At 46.1% G+C, this 19,543-nt stretch overlaps 4 protein-coding genes across 6 annotated transcripts; 2 read left to right on the forward strand and 2 right to left on the reverse strand.

Moving 5' to 3' along the window:
• Positions 1-4,209: 4,209 nt before the first annotated feature.
• On the reverse strand, positions 4,210-9,666 carry LOC120450588 (guanine nucleotide exchange factor subunit Rich). Of its 2 annotated transcripts, XM_039633708.2 has the most exons (4): positions 9,533-9,663; positions 9,129-9,416; positions 6,996-9,071; positions 4,210-6,832 (listed from the first exon to the last, which is right to left on the reverse strand). In XM_039633708.2, exons 3-4 carry the CDS (start codon positions 9,051-9,053, stop codon positions 4,598-4,600), a joined length of 4,293 nt encoding a protein of 1,430 aa, XP_039489642.2. In that variant the 5' UTR covers positions 9,054-9,071; positions 9,129-9,416; positions 9,533-9,663; the 3' UTR covers positions 4,210-4,597. The 2 variants fall into 2 exon arrangements, with proteins under 2 accessions (XP_039489642.2, XP_043861854.1); XM_044005919.1 differs by lacking the exon at positions 9,129-9,416 and having other exon boundaries at positions 9,533-9,666.
• A 2-nt stretch (positions 9,667-9,668) lies between these two features.
• Positions 9,669-12,314, forward strand: LOC120450589 (ATP-dependent RNA helicase Ddx1). The gene is made up of 4 exons (XM_039633709.2): positions 9,669-9,809; positions 9,864-9,915; positions 9,968-11,637; positions 11,708-12,314. The coding sequence occupies exons 1-4, from the start codon at positions 9,794-9,796 to the stop codon at positions 12,151-12,153; spliced, it is 2,184 nt and encodes a 727-aa protein (XP_039489643.1). The 5' UTR covers positions 9,669-9,793; the 3' UTR covers positions 12,154-12,314.
• LOC120450590 (GSK3-beta interaction protein) lies at positions 12,112-12,981 on the reverse strand. The gene has a single exon (XM_039633711.2). It carries the CDS (start codon positions 12,818-12,820, stop codon positions 12,368-12,370), a length of 453 nt encoding a protein of 150 aa, XP_039489645.1. The 5' UTR covers positions 12,821-12,981; the 3' UTR covers positions 12,112-12,367.
• Positions 12,982-13,423: 442 nt separating this feature from the next.
• Positions 13,424-19,503, forward strand: LOC120448532 (dnaJ homolog subfamily C member 5 homolog). 2 transcript variants are annotated; one of them, XM_039630573.2, is made up of 7 exons: positions 13,424-13,660; positions 15,105-15,243; positions 15,298-15,450; positions 15,516-15,647; positions 16,659-16,721; positions 17,282-17,486; positions 18,135-19,503. In XM_039630573.2, the coding sequence occupies exons 1-7, from the start codon at positions 13,626-13,628 to the stop codon at positions 18,155-18,157; spliced, it is 750 nt and encodes a 249-aa protein (XP_039486507.1). In that variant the 5' UTR covers positions 13,424-13,625; the 3' UTR covers positions 18,158-19,503. The 2 variants fall into 2 exon arrangements, with proteins under 2 accessions (XP_039486507.1, XP_039486508.1); XM_039630574.2 differs by lacking the exon at positions 16,659-16,721 and having other exon boundaries at positions 13,425-13,660.
• The last annotated feature ends 40 nt before the right edge of the window (positions 19,504-19,543 follow it).

A 19,543-nucleotide genomic window follows, 5' to 3' on the forward strand; every position in this document is an offset into this window, starting at 1 on the left:
ACCAGCGCATTGTTGTTAGTAGTAAATTGGTCTACCAATGCTCCTATTGCTGGTATAGATGCCTTGTCCTTGATGGCTTGCAGTATTTTGTTCTGCAGCACTCCTTGGTCTTGCATCAATTTCACAGATCTTTCCGACAACATGTTGGGAAAACAATCACTGTGACTTGTACTTTCTGCTTGTATTCTTTGGCGTGATCCGTTGGAGGATTTTTTGATTGGTCGCCCAGTTGACCTAGCTGTGCCTCGACTCACAGCTGATTGATCAGCCAAAGAAAAGCAAGAACACAATGTTTCACCTTATAGTCCTAGTAATTTAAGGCGTGGTCTTTTATTCTGTGTTTCTTACCACTGGTGGGGGAAACAACAGAATCACTCGAATAACCTTGCTCTTTTTACTTTAAGGCGCTGGTTTTTTCTTCTGTGTTTCTTACCACTGGTGGGGGAAAACAACAGAATTTCTCGAAGGACCTAAATGTACACACTATAAACTAATGCGTACACTTAATGAGTTCAATTCGGGTGTTTGAATCTAACTGACTCGCTACTGCGAGGGCATCGCCTTTTATTCATTCTTACATAGGTTCTTATCATCTAATTATATAATGCAGCGCTTGTAAGACGCTGCAGTCTGCGTTGGTCAATGCAGCTGAGGTTTATCTTAAATCTATATTTGTGACCTATGACCGCGCTAATCACCTCCCGCGTGATCATACCTCTTAACACTTCGGCAATAGACCCCTGCAATCGTACTTATCTGTAGTTGCCACTTATGTTGTCCCATGCCATGTTTATTGCAGCCCATAAATAGAACATATTTATAGTTTGTCTACTTATCATGTCTAAACACATCTTTAGACACTAAACAATTATATTGCTTGTGCAGGATAATGTGGCTGTAAGTTGTAAGAGAAATCATTAGAAATGTCTCGTTATACCCGTTACTCGTAGAGTAAAAGGGTATACTAGATTCGTTGAAAAGTATGTAACAGGCAGAAGGAAGCGTTTCCGACCATATAAAGTATATATATTCTTGATCAGGATCAGTAGCCGAGTCGATCTGGCCATGTCCGTCTGTCCGTCCGTCTGTCTGTCCGTCTGTCCGTCTGTCCGTCTGTCCGTCTGTCCGTATGAACGTCGAGATCTCAGGAACTACAAAAGCTAGAAAGTTGAGATTAAGTATACAGACTCCAGGGACATAGACGCAGCGCAAGTTTGTCGATTCATGTTGCCACGCCCACTCTAACGCCCACAAACCGCCCAATACTGCCACGACCACACTTTTGAAAAATGTTTTGATATTTTTTCATTTTTGTATTGGTCTTGTAAATTTCTATCAATTTGCCAAAAACCGTTTTGCCACGCCCACTCTAACGCCCACAAACCGCCCAAAGCTGCCACGCCCACACTTTTGAAAAATGTTTAGATATTTTTTCATTTTTGTATTAGTCGTCTAAATTTCTATCGATTTGCCAAAAAACTTTTTGCCACGCCCACTCTAACGCCCACAAACCTGCACTTCTACTAGCTGAGTAACGGGTATCAGATAGTCGGGGAACTCGACTATAGCGTTCTCTCTTGTTTTAAATTATTCAGTTGAATAATTTGACTTGGAATATTGTGAAATTCGGTTTTTGTGTGGTAAACAAGTATTCAAAAGCAGTTTCCTTATAGGTGGGGATTCCAAACATAACAAGTATATAATTAAGACCTTCTTTTAATACTGCTCTCCTTTAACGGAATTCTCCACTAAATTCCATCACCAGCCGATCATCGACAATCCATTGATTCGCTTACCAAAATGCCAGAACACATTTCCACGTAGAAGGGCTAAGAGCAGACTTTTATTGCAACCGCAACAAGCTTACATGCCATTCATCCCACAAAGCGATACTTTCCACAGTTGCAATAAACTCCGGCTGCTGTTGCAAGTTGCAGTTGCAGCTACGCACTGAATTGTACATGCATATGAACATAACGGCACACACACATCCATGCATTTGGGATTGTGTTTATTGAGGAATTCATCAAAATCGCCAAGGCAACTACAATTTCCATCGGATATTTGGCAAAAGTTGTTACTCCTACGCCCACAATAAACGAGGATGCCTTTCTACCGGCACTGTGAGAAAATCAGCTTCTGAGAGGTTTTTCATATACAGAATAATTTAAGTTACTTGTTATGCTATAAAGCTTGACGCAAAAGTAAGGTGTATAAACAAGCTAAAAGAGTGTGTTAGAATCGATAAGCAAAATCTGTTTTAGTGTTTGTTCTAAGTATAAGTAAGTAAACTTAAATCACTATTATACCCGCTACTCGTAGAGTAGATTCGTTGAGAAGTATGTAACAGGCAGAAGCAAGCGTTTCCGACCATATAAAGAATATATATTCTTGATCAGGATCAATAGCCGAGTCGATCTGACCATGTCCGTCCGTATGAACGCTGAGATCTCAGGAACTACAAAAGCTAGAAAGTTGAGATTAAGCATACAGACTCCAGGGACATAGTTTATCGATTCATGTTGCCACGCCCACTCTAACGCCCACAAACCGCCTAAAACTGCCACGCCCACACCTTTGAAAAATGTTTTGATATTTTTTCATTTTTGTATTAATCTTGTAAATTTCTATCGATTTGCCACGCCTACTCTAACGCCCACAAACCGCCAAAAACTGTTAGTTTTGAAGAGCCTCCTTCGCAGTTTCACTAGCTGAGTAACGGGTATCAGATAGTCGGGGACCTCGACTATAGCGTTATCTCTTGTTTTTGAAAAGTTATACCAGCTAATCTTTTTAATCTCTGCTCTCAGTCAACCATTAGTTGATTCGTGGAAAGTCTTGAATTCTAAGCAATCGAGGGTATCCTTAACCCTTAACTGACCGGGCAGCCACTTGTTACCCCTGTCACGCCCCCGAAAGCTCGCATGTGGCGTTGTTGATTACATTCTGGTGGCTGTTGTGGTTGTTGCTGCTGGGTTCTGCGTTGTCTGCGGTATTATTACAGTTCTTATTGTCCACGGTGGCTGCCAGCCACGTTTTCCAAAAAACGTCTGCGCACTTGACGGTGACGGCTACGACTTCCGCTGCAACTTGCAATGTGTCTGGTGTTGATGCTTTTATTTATGTGATGCCGCTGCGCCCACCGCCACCACAACTGAACGTAGGCCGACATTGTGGAGCGTCATTGGTGGAGCGTCAATAGTTGTATTTCAGCCCTCCAGGATGCGGAAGGATGCGCAGAACACGGATTCCTGCTTCCCAACTTAAATATTGGGCCCCAGGTGCCTCGACTCTTGAGAGGCAGCTCGCAGCTTCTGCGACTTTGCCTGCTGCATCGTCACATTACAGTGTTTACGCCCAGTAAGACTTTTATTGTAACCTGCCGCGTCCACCATCCTCAGACCGATTCCACACTCAACAAAAATATAGGTGCTTTTTTATTTAACAATTAAAAATACAATTCTTTTATTTTAACAATAATTGATTCAAATATATTTTGTAGGTTGCCAAATAAAAAGAACGACGAGGTTGAACAATCTTGTTTTTTTCTGTAACGACCGCCACTCTCTGTGAAGTCATAGAAATTTAACAAATTTCAATATTAGATAATTTAGCATTTAGGTTTTAAATGTTGTAATGAGAATGGTTTGGATTCTTTGCTAGTTCTTTACAAGTCTGTTCAGAATTACAAATAGGAAGACCGTTTCTCTGAGTGTGTGAATTTATAGTGGGCATGTGAATTTCGAACTTCTGGGAAAACTTCAAAGCGCAACACAACACGGACACAAACTACGGTGTACGCTTTATCCTAACTACCACCTGCATTACCAAATCAAGCACAGCACGTAATGAATCAGTCACAGCGATTAACTTTTACAGCAGCAGCGGGCCAAGAAATTACAACCGACGTTGTCGCAGAGTCAACCTGCCAGGTCACAATAGTCGCCGAGGGTGAATGGCCTTTGATCCCCCGAAAAATGAGGAAACTTGAAAATACAAACCATTTCCGGTTTCCGGCATCAGCTGACAGATGCCTGTTGGAAGAAGTAATGTTGGCAATTGAATTTTACTTCTTGTTCACTTTCTACTAAAGCAATATCTTCCTTTTTTTATTCATGGTTGGTAGGTTCTTTAATCAAATTCTTATTTCAACAGTGAAATTAGAGTAGAGTTGACACCTGAACGAGCTCGTAAAGAACACAGGGATGATTTTTGTTAAATGGTTTCATTTATTAGTAAAAATATAATTGTATTTGATTTGTATATTTAAGTATATTGTTTGTATAATTTTAATTAACAAATATTGCAGCAAATTTCATCTACTAAATTATGGATTACGTTTCGTATGCTTCATACGGTTTTTTTTTTTGTTTAGCCGGCGACGCTTCGTTGTTTGCGTGAAAGTTTCCATCCGGTCTTCTCTCTAACCCTGTGTGAGTGTGCACGCTGGCTTACAATTTACGGAAAATTTTAACAACGAGTTATAGCAACAAAACGCTTAACCCATGCATCTACAAAAAAGTACGTATCTACGTCCTTACGCTGAGTATGTGTAGTACGGATTACGCCTCTCGGATTACGTCTAACGGCTACCACATTACATGAGGCGACAGCCCTCACGCTCGCGGCTGTTCTGCGGCAGCAGTTGTCGCTGGGTGGGCGTTGAATGGGCAGAGGAACCGCTAGCCACCGATGCGTTCCCGTTAGACTCTAGACTTGCGTGCCGCGTGAGCCGCTGGTGATTCGTATTAAGGTCCGCCATGGTCCATTTGTTTCCGTTTGCTTGCTGCGAATTTGGCACAAACTCGCCCTCTTCGTTCTGCTGTCCTTGGAGTCCAGTGGTGACGTCCACGCCCTGCTCGGTGGCCGGGCCGGCATCTTGGAGCTGCGAGGAGGTGGCATCCCCCAAAGACTGTATGTACTGCTCTAGCAGGTAAACATGCGGCTGCAAGGTGAGGACAAACCCCCGGTACAAAGATCCGCTGTGTTCAAAGGTGCTCTGACTTAATTGCTTGAGCGCAGATTCCGTACGCCGACAGGTGTGAACCGATTCGCTCCGGATAATTCCGTTTACAATCCGCGAGATGGAAGCCGCATCCTGGAGCAAAATTGAAAGAACCAAGGCGTAGTCCGTGCAGTTCGCCTCGATGAACAGCTGCAACAAGTAACGCAGTTTAATGGACAGCTTTTGAGGTAGCATATCCACGGCTAGGTCGTCCTCTGATGCCGGAAGCGAGTACAGACGGCGGTAGCGAAAGTTGTCGAACGACAGCTGCGATCCAGACCGCGTCTTAAGTATTGGTAGGGAGGTGGGCTGCTGCAGTTCTTCCTCCTCTTCCCGTATGCTTGGCTGCAACTGGGGCGACTGTGTTGCTGCCCCATTGGGCGTGGCCAAACTGAAATAGCCAGATTCCGACGTCTGCGAAGATCCACCACCTCCTGTCTGTCGAAGAGTGCCGCGTAACTGAGCAAAGTCGTCCTTTGTCGGAGTCGGAAATGGAGTGGGGAGCTCTAGTTCCTCGTGTAGCACCTGCAGAGCGCCGGCGAAATCATCCAACTTGGCTGCCCGCTCCGATTCCTGCGAAAGCCAGCTGACAAGGTGAAAGTCCAGATAAGCGCACATGTAGCCCAAATCCATTAGCTTGTGGTTCTGCAGAAGTTGTCGAGCATGGCGCTGCAATATCAGATCGATGCAAAACGTCTCTCGCTGCTTAGTGGACCGCCGGCGCACCACCGAGGGTGCACCTGAACTGCTGCTTTCGGTCACAGGTGCAACTCCTGAAGCTGCAGATGCCTGCTTATCTTTGGGCAGATTGCTGGTCACCGTGGTGGAGAAGCTTCTCTCTCTGGCAATTGGGCCCAAAACCATGTTAAAGGCATCCGCATTTTGATTCACTTGCTGCTGTGTGTTCACCTGGGGAGGCGGAGCAATTTTCACATTCACCACCATCGACGACCGCGGTGAGTCGATCTCATTTGGATCTATAGCTTTTAGGAACCGGATCAAATCCTTAGCCAGCTCCCACTTTCGCTGCTGCAAAGCAATGTCCAGCAGCATAGTGGCATATTGCTTGCTAACAACAGAGGGTTCCAGATTCTGAAGGATTATCAAGTAGCTCGCAGCCGTGTCTAGCTGTTCCGACTGCAAACACATCTGGAATAAGTCCTTCGGCTTACCAGCCATCGAAAATAGATACGGCCACAGGGCGATCTCCGTTTTGCGGGCACATTGAACAATTGTTTCCAAGTAGACAGGGAACTCCCTTATAAAGTCAAGAATACTGGGCAGCTGTGCATCCGGAATGGGCTGTTTGCTGGTAGCCTCTTCCTCAAGAACCTCGTGTAGGAGCAGTTCCAGGGCGTGCGGGAAATATGGCAGCGAGCAACACGACTGTGCCATTTCCCAAGCAGAGTAACCCAGGTTGCGCTTTATCAGCTGCCGAAGTACCTTGTGCAGATAAATCTGCGACTTGCGTTCCATCACGGCGAACGGTAGAGAGAAGTGGGAGCCTTTCTCATTGGCGTAAAGTGTGCTTTCGTTCTCAACCCCCAGTACGATCACATTGTCAAAGAGCACGACCAGCGGATAAAGCTTCAGCGGAAAGCTCAGCATGATTCGCTTTGACATAAAACTGTGCAGACGCTGGGCGCCGCCATGCTCTCCTTCGCGACGTTCCCTTCCCGGCGGCAAAATCGGAAGCCATACACGCATTCCGTGGGCTCCCGAGTAAAGCCAAAGGCAGTCACGCATCGCACAGCGTTCCAGGGAGTGTGACAGCCAAAAGACCTCAACGCAGCTAGCCAGGCATGTAGCCAGCAAGGTGTTTGGTACCTATTTGGTAAAAACGGATTTTGGCATTAGTTGTTATATGATAAATGGTAGTAATTGCCCGCGAAGCTTTAAAGGTAACCATAAATCCTACCTCTTTTTGTAGCCAACGTAACGCGGATTAAATGTATAAATGATTTGTATCTCTAGTATCAGTCAATCATACCTGTTCGCCGGCATCGCGTTGTATCATCAATATGCGGCCGCATACATTCACAATGATAGTCTCTGCCTGATCTCCACCCAGCTGTCCCTGGGGCTTTAGCTCATTCTTAAGGTTAGTCACGGTCAGACTAACAATGCATGCAGGGTGGATGCAAATGCTCTTCACATCCAATTCATAGGCGCACTCAATATCCAGGGCGTAGGCGGATTTTTTCGACATATTAAACAGGCTCACTATTCCATCGGCAGTGAGTACGATCAACTGGTGTCGAAATGAGTTCAGACTAATAACTGGTGCTCGCACCTGCAGCTTGTGTCCGTATTGGTTGTCTAGTTTGCAATCTGCCGGATAGCAACGCAACTCATCTGTGCGGTCTAGAAGCGAGTAGCAGCCCATGACTATAAAGCCATGCCACCAGAGTAGGCCGCCGGAAACAACGAAGTCCTTCTCCTGCGACTCATTGCCAAAAAGCTTCCATCGCCGGGTCACTAGAGAATAGTGCGCCAGTCCAGTGCGACCAGCCACCGCCAAGTGAAGTCCGTCGGGATCGATAGCAGCATATCGGATTGGCCAGTTTGTGGCCGCGTAGTTGAGCGGCAGCTGCAATACTGTCCAATACTTACTCTCCGTAAGAATGCTGCCTGTGTGTGGACTTTGTTTTAACTCCAGACAGTCTCCATCGCCGGAAATGCCTTCATTAGAACCCACACCGCTCGATGGAAACGTTCCATGGCTACCGGCATAAGTCAGCTCCAGATTGTTGCCCTGATTGAGATACAGGCAGTCGTCACCTTGCAGTAAGATGTGCGGGCTCGTCGTCATGCAGGGATTCATACTCAGAACGCTCTTCACAAACTGCATCTGAAGCACATTGCTTTTGTCAGTTTCCGGCTCCTGTTTCAGCATGAAAAGCTGATAGCCCTCGGTTGACCATTCGAGTCGACGGAGCTTGAGTGGATTTTGGCGAACTAAATCTACGTTATGGCCGAAATCCCAGCTCAGAGTAGACATTAGCAATGCCCCGAATGTGCTCCAAAGAGACAGGCCGCCATTTTTCCAACTCACTGCGAGGACGCAGCCGTCAGGGCTCCACTTTAGCTCATTTACCGAACCCAGACTGTCTGGGAGTACATTTTCTGTGAGCATAAGGCGATGAGAAAACTCCAATCCCCCGGTGGCATCATCAATTGCGTACACATTCACCGCCGAACTCTCTTGACCATAGGCCAAGAGTCGGAATTTGTGATTGACACTGCAGACACTTGCATCCTCCACATCCGGCACCCAGAAGCCGTGCATGTGATCGGTCTCAAATCTCAGATGGTTGGCAATCAGGAAGGCGGCACGTTGGTCGCTGAAGACGGCTGCACAGCCACCGATGAACGGCGAATATTCTAGAGCGGCCACGTACGAATCCCTGCTCAAGGGCGGCACATTCCGGGCAGACGACTGCTGGGGCTGCTGCTGCACGTAGAAGGGAATGTCGCGCAGCTTAATTGCAGATAGGGCTGGCAGCTCTAGGTCGTTCTCTGCGTGTTCCAGTTCCGTCCACTGCAGACGCAGTAGCTCGCACGACTGGGTGGCCAAGAGCAATTCGCTGAGGCTAATGCAGCACACAGTGGTGATGACGGAGCCCAAAGTAACGCTGCACAGTTCGCGCAAGCTCAGCCGGGGTATGTTCTCTTTAATGAAAAGCTCGGCGGAATCCCGTTTGAGGCTCGCGGCGGGCGGATCGACCTGCTGCAGGATTCCACTACCGTTGGCATCGAAGTCCAGTTGGTACAACAGCAAGGCGCCGGACGCGGTAAGCAGGGCAAGCTGCCGAGAGTCCGGCTTCCATACAATCTGCTGGTTGGCCCCGTACTGACGAAGGGAGTTCTCCGTCCGCCGGAAGTAGGCGATCGGAATGAGCGGATTCGCGTACCAAATGCCCAGGAAGTCATCGCCCACGGCGGCCACGAGTATTTTGACCGCGTCGCAACCGATGTGCCGGATGCTGGCGCTCTCGCCAGGCATCGCCAGGCCCACCCGCTTGGGCCAGCCCACTGGATAGTACATCCTCCGAGTGAAAAGTTACTGCGCAAACGGAAAAGTGCATTAGCAAGAGCAGGAGTGCGGAAAAACGGATTCAACCTGCTGACGGGTGCGGGTGCATTTAGCTTTTGTGGGTTACGCCCAGTTTTACATGATCTCCCTCGCACAATTAGCACTTTTACAAAACATTCCACAGGACAACAAAAAATCTGCGCGATTTTACGCGTATACAATGTAAGTGTTGGCCAGGATCCAAAAATCACAGCTGTTTGCAAATCGGCGTTTTCCACCACTGATTTTGAGCGAGCAACAGTGATGTCGCCGTAGCTTTATTCGTCCATCAGCTGTTTCATAAAAGCCACCAAGTCTTGTTATTTTTCTTTTCGGCTAGCCGAGAAAATTTGGGGTTCGCCAAACAAGTAGTAAAACACACATAAGGTAAAGGTAATATAACTTCATGCACTTCATGATCTACACTTCAAGTAGACCATAAACTTTCTTACCTTGTAAAAAAGGACATTCCGCAGACTATTAGTAAACAATGTATAACTATGTATAAACTCTTAATTCAAAATAATGTTATCGAATAATTCAATTTATTTACCAGCGCAAGCTACATCTCTAAAAAGTTCCGACTACCGAGTTCGCGAGCTGGTTCACCCCGACTACTGTCAATGTGAAATAAGTTGAACGCATATCAAACTAAATAAATCAACCGGCTTTCGAGAGGCAGAAGAAACGTGGATTTTTGAATTATTCTCAAAATGACTGCATTCGAAGGTAAGTGAAAATCAATACTTGAGGTGTTCATGCCTTATTTGTCTTGCCTCGCAGAGTTTGGTTTGCTTCCGGAGCTGGGAAAGGCCACTGACGAATTGGACTGGACGTAAGAATACATACCCTCTTGGTTGCCATATTGCATACACATTTATTTGCAGTCTGCCCACCGACGTCCAGGCTGAGGCCATTCCCCTAATCTTGGGAGGCGGTGATGTGCTGATGGCCGCCGAAACTGGTTCCGGAAAAACAGGTGCCTTCTGCCTGCCCATTCTGCAAATCGTGTGGGAGACCTTGCGGGACTTGGAGGAGGGAAAGGCTGGCAAGGGCGGTGCAGTTGGAGGAGCGGTGTCCCCGTGGACCATGTCCTTCTTTGACCGGGGAAACGCGCTTGCCGTCACTCCTGATGGCATGCGTTGCCAGTCGCGGGAGTTCAAGGAGTGGCACGGATGTCGGGCCACCTCTGGCGTTCGCGGAAAGGGGAAGTTTTACTTTGAGGCCACGGTAACGGACGAAGGACTGTGTCGTGTGGGCTGGTCTACGCAGCAGGCAAACCTCGATCTGGGCACTTGCCGCTTCGGTTTTGGATTCGGTGGCACCGGAAAAAAGTCCAACAACCGCCAATTTGACGACTACGGTGAGGCATTCGGCAAGGCAGACGTCATCGGCTGCCTGCTCGACTTGCAACGCCAGGAGGTAAGCTTCTCCAAGAATGGGCAAAACCTAGGCGTGGCGTTCCGCTTGCCGGATAACCTTGCCAAAGAGACCTTCTACCCGGCGGTGGTGCTTAAGAACGCGGAAATGCAGTTCAACTTTGGAAAGACTGACTTTAAGTATGCTCCGGCTAACGGGTTTGTAGGCGCTTACCAGGCTGGACCCGAGCATAGCAAGGCCAATCCGCTGGCCAGTCCCACAGCTGGGGCAGCGTCCGCCAAGCCGGCGCCTAACGCACCTCAGGCCATCATCATCGAGCCCAGCAGAGAATTGGCCGAGCAAACCTATAAACAAATCGAGAAGCTTAAGTACCACCTGAGCAACACAGAGGTTCGCTCCCTGCTGCTTATTGGTGGAGTGAGGTTGGAGGAGCAAAAGACGCAGCTGATGCAGGGCACTCACATAGTGGTGGGCACGCCCGGACGGCTGGAGGAGATGATCAACAGTGGCCTGGTCCTGCTCACCCACTGCCGCTTTTTCATCCTGGATGAGGCAGACGCACTTCTCAAGCAGGGTTACACCGAGTTGATTGACCGTCTACACAAACAAATACCCAAAATCACCACGGATGGTCGCCGTCTGCAGATGGTTGTTTGCTCGGCCACGCTGCACGCATTTGAAGTAAAGAAGATGGCTGAGCGCTTGATGCATTTCCCCACCTGGGTGGACCTGAAGGGGGAGGATGCTGTCCCTGAGACGGTTCACCACGTCGTCTGTCTTGTCGATCCGCAGGTGGACACTAGCTGGCAGTCGCTACGCCAACTCATTAGCACTGACGGCGTCCACGACCGAGACAACGTTCATCCGGGCAATCATTCCCAGGAGACGCTGTCGCAGGCAGTCAAGTTGCTCAAGGGCGAATACTGTGTGCACGCTATAGAGAAACACAAAATGGACCGGGCCATTATATTCTGCCGCACCAAGCAAGACTGTGACAACTTGGAGAGATATCTCCGCCAGCGAGGCGGACAACGCTACTCGTGCGTCTGCCTTCATGGTGATCGAAAACCGCAGGAGCGTAAACAAAACCTGGAAATGTTTAAGCGGCAACAGGTCAAGTTCCTGATTTGTACGGACGTGGCAGCTCGTGGTCTAGACATTACTGGGCTGCCGTTCAGTAAGTTCTCGTTAATTTTAAAAACAATGAACATCTTTGAATTAATTACAAAATACTTTCTTATCCTCAGTGATTAATGTGACGCTGCCCGATGATAAGACCAATTACGTTCATCGCATTGGACGTGTGGGAAGAGCGGAGCGCATGGGGTTGGCTATCAGTTTGGTGGCCACAGTTCCGGAGAAAGTTTGGTACCACGGCGAGTGGTGCAAGTCGCGGGGTCGTAACTGCAACAACACAAACTTAACCGAAGTCCGAGGATGCTGCATCTGGTACAACGAACCAAACCTACTCGCCGAAGTTGAGGACCACTTGAACATCACCATCCAGCAGGTAGACAAGGCCATGGAGGTGCCAGTTAATGACTTCGACGGCAAGGTTGTGTACGGTCAAAAGAATTTCAACACTGGCAGCAGCTACGAGGACCATGTCGAGCAGCTGGTGCCTACTGTACGCAAACTGACGGACCTGGAGTTGCAATCACAATCTTTATTCTTGAAACGTCTTAAGGTCTAAAGCGAATCTGGAGCGACATTTGTTTGCTAAGCAAGGAGGATTGCATTACCAACTCACGCGGAAATACTTTAGCGGCACTGACACACACATTTGTATATGTAGGAAATCGGAGCTCAAGCTCGGCCATTAAGAATAAACATTCAATTAAACTAGCTTTAAAATCTTCTGTCTAATGAGTATACAGCCTCGTTTGGAAGCTGGAGTTCGGTTGCCATCACTCCTCTTCCTCCTCGTCCTCCTCGTTCAACTCGGTTCGCATCTGTTGCAGCGCTCTGAGCTGCTGGCACAGCTGATTGCCAAACGACTCGACGTAGCGGGGGCTGATCTTATCGAGCAGCGCGTACGGCGTTTCAAATATCTCCTCCTCATTGTCGTTACCCTGCTCTTGTCCGTTGCAAAGTAGCGCGGAGATCCGGCTTTCCTCGTCTATAGTGTCGTACTGGGAAGAGACGATCTTGAAGCCACGACTGGTCACCTGAACGCAGCATGTGGCGCTCTCGATGGTCCTGATGTTTAAGTAAATTTGCGTGGCATCGCTCGCTAGTTTTGAGGAGATGCAGATCTCAGCGACGTGCGCCTTGACATCTTTAATGATGGCGTTGGCTTCATCCTCGCAGTTGAAGGCTTGCTCCTCCCCAGGCTCCGTGTTGGCTTTCGGTTCGCCCATCACAATAGAATCGCTTCGGAGCGCTTCGGCACTCCTTTTAATTGAATCCCAGTCGATTTGGTTCCCTTTTACAGGCGCAACATGTTTTTCGACTCTAGTCCATATGTGTCACAGCAGCTGTCTGGTGTCTGCCACGCGTTAGTAAATTTCAACCGGTCGAACGAAGCAGGGCGTTCCAACTCTCGTATACCCTGGATAACTACACAAAACTAAAAATAATCATTGTCTTTTATGGCCAATTTTACATGCAATTTAGTTATGTTTTTTAGTTTGGTTTTTTTTAAGAACGCCTTTTAGTGAACATAATTTATTTTTGTACTATTCCTTATTGAAATGCACCCATGAAGTCAAATTTCGTAAGATATGCCGGTAAATAACGTTTGGTGTCGTATGAATGTATAAATTCATCCTAAAATAGTTTTAAATGCGGATTACATACATTCCACGATACTTTTTCACGCAATATACCCCCAGTAGATATTCATATTATGATAGATGGCGTTTTGGTCGACAACAGAGAATGCTTAGGAGCTTGAAAACCAGGGCTACTCGAGGCAATTTTTATGGGAATCATCGATGGCGGAAAGTATATCGATAGGAAAGAACATCGCTTCAGTTCCAGCTCCAATTTCGTTGCGAAAAAAATAAGAATCGAGGCATCTATACGGACGTCTCAAACTGCAGTTCGAAGAATATACGGACAGATTGTGGTTCTTGACAGGCACAGACTTTCAGGGCGTGTCACAACGATTGCTAGTGCAAATTACCCGTTCGCAGGCAAAGTGACACAAGCAGCAACATTAAAATGAGCGCACCTGGCATGGACAAGAGAAAACTCTCGTAAGTATTTTGCTGTGCTCCTTCATTTTTCCTACACGGCGCACACACACTCGCCGTGGGCAGAGTACACACGCTCAGCCCGTGCGCGAGTGTGAGTAGCAGCTGCGCGCAAGCAGCGCTGTCGGCGCGAAATTGATTTTTCGCGGCAGAAGTTTTCTTGAGCTAGTAGGCATTTTCCTTTGCAGCGTCGGGATAAGCAAGGAACAGGGTCAGGGGTAGCATTAGGCTGTGGCAGAAAGAAGGAGAGGGCAGCTACGGCTGGCGTACGATTTCGGACAAGCGATTTCGTCCTGGGCAAGGCCAAGGACGAATTTGGCAATCTGACGGAAGTCGATTTCTATCTGATATCAACAATCGTTTACTGGCATAGTTTTAATTTGTGTTGTATTACGCAGAATAATGTAACAGGAAGAAAAAGAGCTACACGCATCATCGATCAAGGTTCGAGACGATATCATTAAAATATGTGCTATGTAATAGAATTACGCTCTAGAAGTACACAGTATGCCACAGTATGCTGTTTTTGACATTCCTCTTGGCTCCAAATCCTTCATTTCGCGAATATTGTTCTATTTAGGTTGTACCATGCAACACATACCAATTCCGCCATAAGTGCGCGATAACAACAGACCTGCAGATCCAATAACTCGACAACCAACTAACTATTCAACCTGACCGTTATCGGACAGAGTTTTACGGCCGCGTTAGCCCGCTCTCTAATTCTACCGTGTATGAGTAATGCCAGCACTAACCGCATTAGTTTGGCCCAGTCAAAAGCGAGTTGGCATAGATTGTCGTGATGCCTGCCAACGTCCTTGGCCCTGTGCGGCCGCCCGACGCCCAACGACCCTGCAGCTCGCATCCGCTTGAGCCCGTAATCACCCTCATCACCGTGGTCCTCAACCACTTTGTCGAGCGCTCACCGTCTTATCAGCTCGCTGATATTCAGAGCGCGTTTAAGCATACTCAGCCTTCCCTCCCCTGAACTTGCCAAGCTTATAAATAGCACACACCTGCTTAAGAAAATCCATACAGTTTGCATGGGAAAGGTGCAATTTATGTTGCACGCGCCCCTGCTGCAGAGCCATCAATGCCAGTTGCTTTCAAACTGGGCGCCCTCAATGCCAACGCCTAGTCCGTGGGTGCAGGCAAGCCCTGAGGGCCAAGTGCTCCCCTGGTAGAGCTTCCATCGCGTGCCAGGGCTAACTGTTGCTGCGGTGACTCATAGTCCACTGGTACTTGCGATGGCTGGGCTTTATCGCACTCTGTCAGAATGTGACCTACGCTGGTGAAGGAATGTCGGAGGGAAGTGCAACTTCGCTAGCCAGCTCCGAGGTCTTACCCTGAGTGTAGTCATCAACAGTTAATTCCATATGCTGAGATGTGGATAGTAATCCTATGCAATGCAAAGACCCATATTCACTTTGGTTTTTCCTTTATTTAGGACATCTGGCGACTCGCTTTACGAGATCCTTGGACTTCCGAAGACAGCCACCGGAGATGATATTAAAAAGACTTACCGGAAACTCGCACTCAAATACCATCCCGACAAGAACCCGGACAATGTCGATGCGGCTGATAAGGTAAAATATTTCGAAAAATGGGTCTATGCTTTACTAAACGTTATATATATGCAGTTCAAGGAAGTAAACCGGGCCCACTCGATACTAAGCGACCAGACGAAGCGAAACATATACGACAACTATGGCTCTTTGGGCTTGTACATAGCGGAGCAGTTTGGCGAAGAAAATGTCAACGCATACTTTGTGGTCACGTCCCCGGCTGTAAAGGTCAGGAATCAGGGTATTTCGCGTCACTAGGCGGCACATTAAGTAATCTCTGATTTTCTTTGCAGGCGGTGGTTATCTGCTGTGCTGTGATCACTGGATGCTGTTGTTGCTGCTGCTGCTGCTGCTGTTGCAACTTCTGCTGCGGCAAGTTCAAGCCGCCGGTCAACGAGTCCCACGATCAGTATGCACATTTGAATGTGAGTGAAGTTTAAATTGGCTCTGCCAAGTTCAATTATAAAACCTGCCCCAACCCAGCCCGCCAAAAACTTAAATCATTTTGATTTAGTTAACAAAAGAGAAAACAAGAAAACCAATCCGGTGCAAAGCTAAAACATTAACACTAACGCATGCTTCCCATCCACCCACACACTGACTACTACCAACCGAACACCAAACCAACTTTGATGATTTTTGTGGGAAGATCCGTATCATTGTTCCTTTTGAGAAGCTAATGTTTAGTCAAAAACGTGCCCCTACATCTGGAATGGACACTTTTACACTTTTAGCTTTACTGCTACCCGATCAATAAACGCTTAACCATTTCTTAGTATAATTTTCCTGGTTTATAAGCTTTCTTGGCGCACCATCTCCATCGATTGGTTTTCCTTACACCCGTACAAACACTAGTCTGCACTGTTTTGTAATTAGTTTATTTTGGGGTAAGTATGAAGTTTGGTTTTGATTTTTGGTTATCTATTCTCCAAACAATGCAGTAATCAGAATACTGACTTTAAGACCAGAGGTAAACTAACCCAAAACCTTTCCGATTCATTAGAATTATATTTGTATTATTCGTTTTTAGTGATTGTTTTGTATTTTTGTACTTCACGAAAATCATCAAATGCTTCCAACGTTGCTCTCTCTATTGAAAAATAACTAATAAATAACGTCAACACGTACACGCTCGGATTTCTCGAGACAAATTCTGCGAAACTGCACTTTCAGAAAAATGTTCAACCATTTTTGTTTTACCCACGATTGCTTTTCTTGTTTTTTAAGTGTCCCATTACGCATACAAATTTAGTTTGCACCCACACTAGAAGTCTTCTTCCTTTGTTAGTTTGCAAGCTAAGGCAGAGAAGCTATAGACTTACGTTCTATTTTTGTTTAACTTTTTTTTTCTCAAAACTCTTTGCGATCGACTCATCATATCCACCACCTACTACCACCCACAACCACCACACATTCGCTCTCGACCTCGCCGTCAGCGCCCCGATGGCAATCGAGAAGGCAACGATATGCCACCGCATATGGGACAGCCGCCACGCCTTGTAAGTATGCGATTCGAAAATAATACCAGCACAAGTACAGCATGAAATAGGTGCAAGATCACCTGCGACCTGCCTACCGCCGTCACCTGGCACAAGGCACCCATCCACCAACTAACTAACACAAAGCCAAATCTGAGCTCTATTTAAACGGTAAACAATCTAAATTTATATGTTCCAAGGGAACACGTCTTACTAACATAAGTCATTCAATTAACTCGATCGAGATAACAGAAGAAGAGATGACAAAATAAAAAACGCCGTTCTTGAAAGTACTGATGTAAATGCTTGGTAAATTTTTTATGATTTTCTTTCACTGCTGTTATTTGGCTGATTTTAATTTTGTAGTATTTGGCTTTAAGTATCCTTCTATTCATAACACAAGTGTATGGTAGTGGTCGTAGCTCAACTGTAGAATAGTGGACATGGCTTGTAGGCAGCTTACCCACCGAAGGTTTTTGACTAAACATTGCTTATGGGATCATCCCTCCAAGCTCTCAAAACTCGCTGCAGAAACTAAAGTACCAACAGAAATCCTAATCTCTTCTTTTTGTATCCCGCAGGAGGACGTTGACCTCGACGACGTAAACTTGGGTGCGGGTGGAGCCCCCGTGACCTCACAGCCGCGCGAACAGGCCGGAGGACAGCCTGTTTTTGCAATGCCCCCGCCTAGCGGAGCCGTGGGAGTAAACCCTTTCACAGGCGCTCCTGTAGCAGCTAACGAGAATACATCGCTTAACACAACGGAGCAGACCACTTACACGCCAGGTATATAAACAGTAGGTCCAGAAGTCAACCTCACAGCCAGCCTCCGCCAGTTTGGCAATCCGACAAAACGTCTTTGACCATCGAACTTGTTATTGTGCATATATCGAACAAAAATAGTAATCTTCGGTCGCTGGATAGGTGGCGTAGGCATTCAGTCTCCAATCGACATATGCCGTCCAGCGATCAGATCAACACCTCCTTAGCAGTAAGCTCGGTATTTTTTAAAAACTTCCTGTACATGAGACCTTACACATGCGCAGGCATGAACATGAGATCCCATTAACATAGATCTGCATGCTGAATCGCTTTTTCACACACTGCCCGAGCTGCGAGGCGACCAATGGCTAGATGGATTGACTCAGCCTTGCGGGGTCTCAGGTCTGCGACAGCCGTACTCAAGTCCCCCATTTTAAGTAACTCCTTTCAAGATCGTTTTCCAAGCTCCCGCAAATTAAATTAAATCTTTGTTTACCTTTTGGATGATTTTGGATTGTCATTGTTTCATGAATGATTCAAGACATATAAAATGAATGTAGCTTAAGTTTGACGATTTTTATTGATTTTATTGTTTGTTATGCAACGCGTAAATTTTTGATTTCATTTCACTTATCACTATCTACCTCTCTCTCCCTCTCTCTTCACCTTTAGATATGGTTAATCAAAAATATTAGTCAAGTGCTGCGAGCGAGTCAAACCCGGGTGCTTGCGTACACCACACATTCAGATACAGACACAGAAAATACAAGCCCCTAAATTGTAACAGAAGAGAAGACCAGATTTATTTCATAAATATTAGTGTTGTTTTTAAGATGCGCGATATGTTGAAGCGAGTAAACATAGAAACCAATGTATTTATTTTAAGCCGTAGCACTTAGCTCTAATTTTAAACAATCGAACTTCGTGGCGGCCTCCAGACCAGTCATGTTGACTTTGGTCCACTTCGGGCAATCGATTCACTAATTCCATTGTCTAAGCCATGCATCTAGCCTTGCAGCTATACACAACTCGAATCGATAGACAAGCCGCGCAGCCACCATCTAAAAACCATGTTAAAAACACCGAAACAAACACGAAGCGGTGTAAAATTGTATATCGGAAGTTAGTCTAGACATTTGCTTGGCGATCGGATCCCTTCCGGCTTGGGATTCAGCCGCTGTGGACAATGAATCCACTTCTCGCGGAGAGAGGCACTGTAATTATATATATGTATATGATATGTGTATCTAGTTTGCATTTGTGTCGTCGCCTAGTCTAGCTTAATTGTTCGCGAGATCGTCGATCACCGATTGTTTCTGTTAATTTGCACTAAATTGTTAAAGCCAGAACTACTTATGTAAAAAGGATGATTTGTCGAGCGACGCGCCCAGCAGATTGCTCCGATCCGATTTTAATGCAAATGTAAATACGAGTTAAACAATTAAGCATCAAACAGTCAAACAGAGGAGGACGAAGAAGAGGACACTGTGAAGGGCGAAATAATAAACGGAAAGTTAAATTATATAACAGATATTAATAATCCCCTATATATATATATATATTACAATTAAATACGAGTAATCAAAAGTTGAATTGTAACCTCCAAAAGTATTGCACATATGTATTCCTAATTTTTTCGAAATTGAATTGAATCTTTATAATTTTTGTTTAATTGTTAACCCGCTTTTAATTGTAAATGAATGCGATTAGTCCAGCAGTAATTAACTTTTATATAATAGTATCCCAATTTAAACCATTCACATAGATTACTGCGGATCAGCTTTGGGCCAGGATAAAAGTCCTTGGGATCTAGGTCCTAGGCTCCGACTTTCGATGGTTCATCAATAGCATGAACACGCATACATATATGAAATTTAATTATTGATTACATATTACGGTCTTGCGTGTGTATTTATTGTTCGTACAAGTAAAAGCAAAAAATACTTAGTAAACTAAATATAAACCTAACAATTGTTTCCAAATTTCAATTGTATTCTGGTCTAACACAAAGAAGCCGAAATAAATTTACTATACAAACTCACCACCTTGTTTTACGCGCCCGCTCCCCCAGAGTATTCTCT

Source organism: Drosophila santomea, chromosome 3L, assembly GCF_016746245.2.
Source record: "Drosophila santomea strain STO CAGO 1482 chromosome 3L, Prin_Dsan_1.1, whole genome shotgun sequence".
Classification (NCBI taxonomy): domain Eukaryota; kingdom Metazoa; phylum Arthropoda; class Insecta; order Diptera; family Drosophilidae; genus Drosophila; species Drosophila santomea.